The sequence below is a fragment of the Arachis ipaensis genome, chromosome B04, assembly GCF_000816755.2.
Source record: "Arachis ipaensis cultivar K30076 chromosome B04, Araip1.1, whole genome shotgun sequence".
In the NCBI taxonomy this organism is placed as follows: Eukaryota; Viridiplantae; Streptophyta; class Magnoliopsida; order Fabales; family Fabaceae; genus Arachis; species Arachis ipaensis.
In genome coordinates, this window is record NC_029788.2 from 11,121,865 (window position 1) to 11,125,873 (window position 4,009).

At 33.4% G+C, this 4,009-nt stretch overlaps 1 protein-coding gene across 1 annotated transcript in view; it reads left to right on the forward strand.

Annotated features, from left to right (window-relative positions):
* The window catches only part of LOC107637582 (wall-associated receptor kinase-like 10), a 9,590-nt gene continuing 9,065 nt past the window's right edge, over nucleotides 3,485–4,009 (forward strand). Inside the window, exon 1 of the mRNA XM_021120735.1 lies at nucleotides 3,485–3,795. Coding sequence (XP_020976394.1) covers nucleotides 3,532–3,795 — 264 coding nt within the window. The 5' untranslated portion in view covers nucleotides 3,485–3,531. The remainder of the gene's footprint in view (nucleotides 3,796–4,009) is intronic.

Consider the following 4,009-nt stretch of genomic DNA (forward strand, 5'->3'; position numbering starts at 1 on the left):
CCATCAGGTGCCTCCAAGGCGACCTTAATTCCATTGTGCCTATCAGGTATCATGAGAATATCGGGTTGATGAGTCACGTCCTACCATAGGTGAGACAAGAAAAACGACCATGACTCCGCATTTTCACCATCCACTAGGGCAAAAGTAATAGGAACGATATTAGAATTTCCATCCTGAGCAATCGCAACTAGGCCAGCAAAGTTTTTTCATATTTTCTATACAAGTGGGTCCCATCAAAACTCACCAATGGCTTACAATGCTTGAATGTCTCGATGCACGATGGGAACCACCAAAAAATCGGTGGAAAAATGCTGATGACTCGTCAACCTGGCCTCCAACTCGCATATGACTCGTCTTCAGTAATGCAATACTACCTGGCATGATTATCTGCACACCTAGTATCCATCTTGGCAACTTATTATAGGCCTCCTCCTAGTCCCCATATATCTGCGCAACGGCTTTTTGCTTAGCCAACAAAACCTTCCTGTACATAGGTCTAAACCCAAAATGTGACTCCGCCGCATTCTTCAATACCTTGATGGACACAACCACATCAACTCTGATAATAGGAAGGATGAAAGCAGATACCACATGATAATCAAGCTTCCTGTGATCGCTGGAGATAGACGTGGCTATGGGTGTTCATGGATCGGATCCAATCCGCGGTGTTTATCCAAATTCGATAAGAAAATTGTAGATATTGATCCGATCCGCAAGGCTCTCGGATCGGATTGTGGATTTTATGTAGATATTCGCATATCCGATCCACATATCTGTGGATCCGAAAAAATAAATAGATAAATAAATAAGTAAATATTCTTTTTAGTTTTATTTCAACTAATAATTATCATATATGTTATATTGTTTTATTTTTATTATTTAAGAAAAGTATGTTTAATAATATTTTAAGAGTAAACATGTTTAAAAGAGTAGAAAAAAGAATTTTATTGATATCTTTTAATAAAAATAAGCTTTTAAAAATATTTTTATGTTTTGTAGATATATTCGAGATCCGATCCGATCTACAAATGTGTGGATTAGATCCAAGCTTTAAAATCACGGATATTGGATCCAATCCAATGATTTTAGTGCACATCAAATCGTAATTTTGGCCATATCCGATCCGGTCCGATCCGCGTTCACCCGCCCCTAGACGTGGTCAGTCATGTACGAGATCTGTTATACCGTCTGACCTCCCAAATACCTTTTCAATCATTTGCAATTATTTCCGAACTCCTTATACTTTCCGTAGTACTTGGCATGGTACGATTCCAACACTTTGTACTCAACCCCATGGCGGATATAAGTCTTTACACATAAGATGACTTCTTCTTTATTCTGAAACTGCTAACCAACTAGGAACTCAGTTAGAGCAGTAATGTCCTGTGAATCTCTGGTCCCGAAATCGGATTCTACATCCAGAAATCCCTGCTATCTCATGGACTTTAAGTCTAGAGTCGAAAGTGTGGCGAGTACTACTGAGTTCCCAAGCTCGATGCTCTACCAGCCCCAACAGGAGTACTCCTTCCTATATCATAATCGCTATCATCAATAATGGCGGGCTCCATATCATCGTCATCCCCCAGTACATTTTCCACGGTATCTGGTGCTCCAACCTCCGCAAAAACTGGGATCATAGCTAGAGTATTCCTGTTATCACCTATTTCTACAATCTCATCACGGTATAGATCAGCTGCGAAAGATAGAGATGTCACCAAATTTCTCGCAGATGCCATTACAGATAGAGATGAAGATACAACAATAAGGTTGAACTAGAGGTTGCTGCCATTGGTACTGATTGGCAATTTTGGTTCGATCCACTTGAGCTGGAGACCACATCCCTAAACTTGGCCAATAGTTCATGGATTCTTACCTCAGGAAACTGGTGACGACAGTGAAATAAAACTTGCAAATCCACTTTTCATTGTCTATCACAAATGTGTTGTACTTTACCCTATCGCGAACAACAGAAATCAGAATTCTATAAAATAACTTTTCTACCCGTTCATTCTATGCATCCCAGTTTTCGTAGTATGGTATTCTGAAGATCAACAAAGTTCGTAGAAGGTCTGATAAAGACACTCAATGGATCCTTATCAGTAATTTTATTTCCGCTCACGTTTCTTCTTAATCGTACATTTGTAGTGCACAAAAACTAGAAAACTATCATCTGTAGCCATTGTGAGTGTAAATTTACCTAGGGTGATTGTAAATGGTAAATCGAATTTAGTATTGTCGATTTACCTAGTGGAGATGTTAATGAATAAATCAAATTCAATCCATTCGATTTATTATTGTCCACTCAGTCTTCCATGTAAATCGAAGCTAACAAAATTGATTTACTATTGAATGACCTAAATCGAATGTTATCAATTCAATTTACTACGTAACCATGTAAATAAAATGCATAGATTCGATTTACATGCAAATCCTTAAATCGACATTATTGAATTCGATTTACATAATTTTAGGACTCCCATATAATATTTTCTGTTTTAGGACATTATTCATGTTGAATCTCATTTAATTTATTTAGGTAATTTTGTCCCTTTAAATTATATTAAAATCTTTTACTCTAATTCTTATACAGAAAGAAAGGTAAATTCAAATGGAATTAAAAAATAATAGTTGATTTTCTACTAGTAAATACTCAATGATAAAAAAAATAATATTAACTTTGCAACAGTCATTTTGAGTTGCCTTCAGCAAAAATAAATTCTATCAATTTTTTTAATTATTTAATAAAATATTATTTCTCAATTTATATTTTTTAAATGTAATAAAAAAATTATATAAAAAAAGATATTAATTAATAAAAAATCACATCTTATCAAATAACTAAAAAAATTTTGAGAGAATTCCCTCCTACCTGGAACCTCCACATGTCACGAAGTAGAAGAAAAATGTTTCTCTCAGATGCTGAGTTGAAGAGGGTTTAGTTGCTGTACCAATATAACATAAAATAATGTGTTTTTCACAATCAGTCATCACCTAACCAGAAATTTAGTCTACAGGTACAGGAATTTCATATTAATATGTTTCGGGACCCGCCACAACATAACCCACCTTGTTAATTGTTATTATGTTTTTTGGTACCATGACTTAGTCAATTTTGTCAAGCCATTATTCAATTCGCATTAGTCCAAACCTCAGGCAACATAACATAAAAGTAGGAGTTTGATTTCACACCACTTTAATCGATTGAAGTGATAAACTATATATTTTAACACTAACACATTTTATAATTTGTAACTATCAATTAATTATTATTAATATTTTTAATAATATAAAATTATATTCAATAATATAAAATTACATTTTTTTTTTTAATACTAACTAAATTTTAATAAAAATATTTATCCTTAAACTTTCTCTTGTTCTAAAATATACAAGCTTAGTTGACTTATTAACGCGGAAACTTAAGCAAGGTCATGGTGTCAAAGGTTATATAATTAATTCGGAGCTTACACATGAATCTGTCTAGTTTTTATTAAGATAGATAATATAGATGCACACATATTTCCACAAGCTATGATTCTTCAATCTGCATTTCACTACTATTCTCATATCATTTTGATGATAATATCCATATATCCATTGTTGTTGGCATGTGCAAAAGATCTTACCATAGCAAAACCTGGTTGTGTTTCCACATGTGGGAACGTCGACATCGCTTACCCTTTTGGTATGAACGACTCCAATTGCTACGCTCACAAATTTTTCGAGATAGAGTGCAAATATCACAAGCCTTACCTTGCATCATTCAATCTTGAGGTCACACAAATTTATGTAAACGTAAGCATACTCACATCTTTATTTTTGATATAGATTCTATTAGAATTTAGTTTTGATACCTTCGTAATTATTTAATGAATAGATTTATAGGTTTAGATAAACCTAAAATTTAATAATCATTTTTACAGATATAGTATACAAATAATTATTTGTGAAAAGTCATATATAATTATTATTATATAAAGTTAATAGTTAAAAATTAGATGAAAATTCA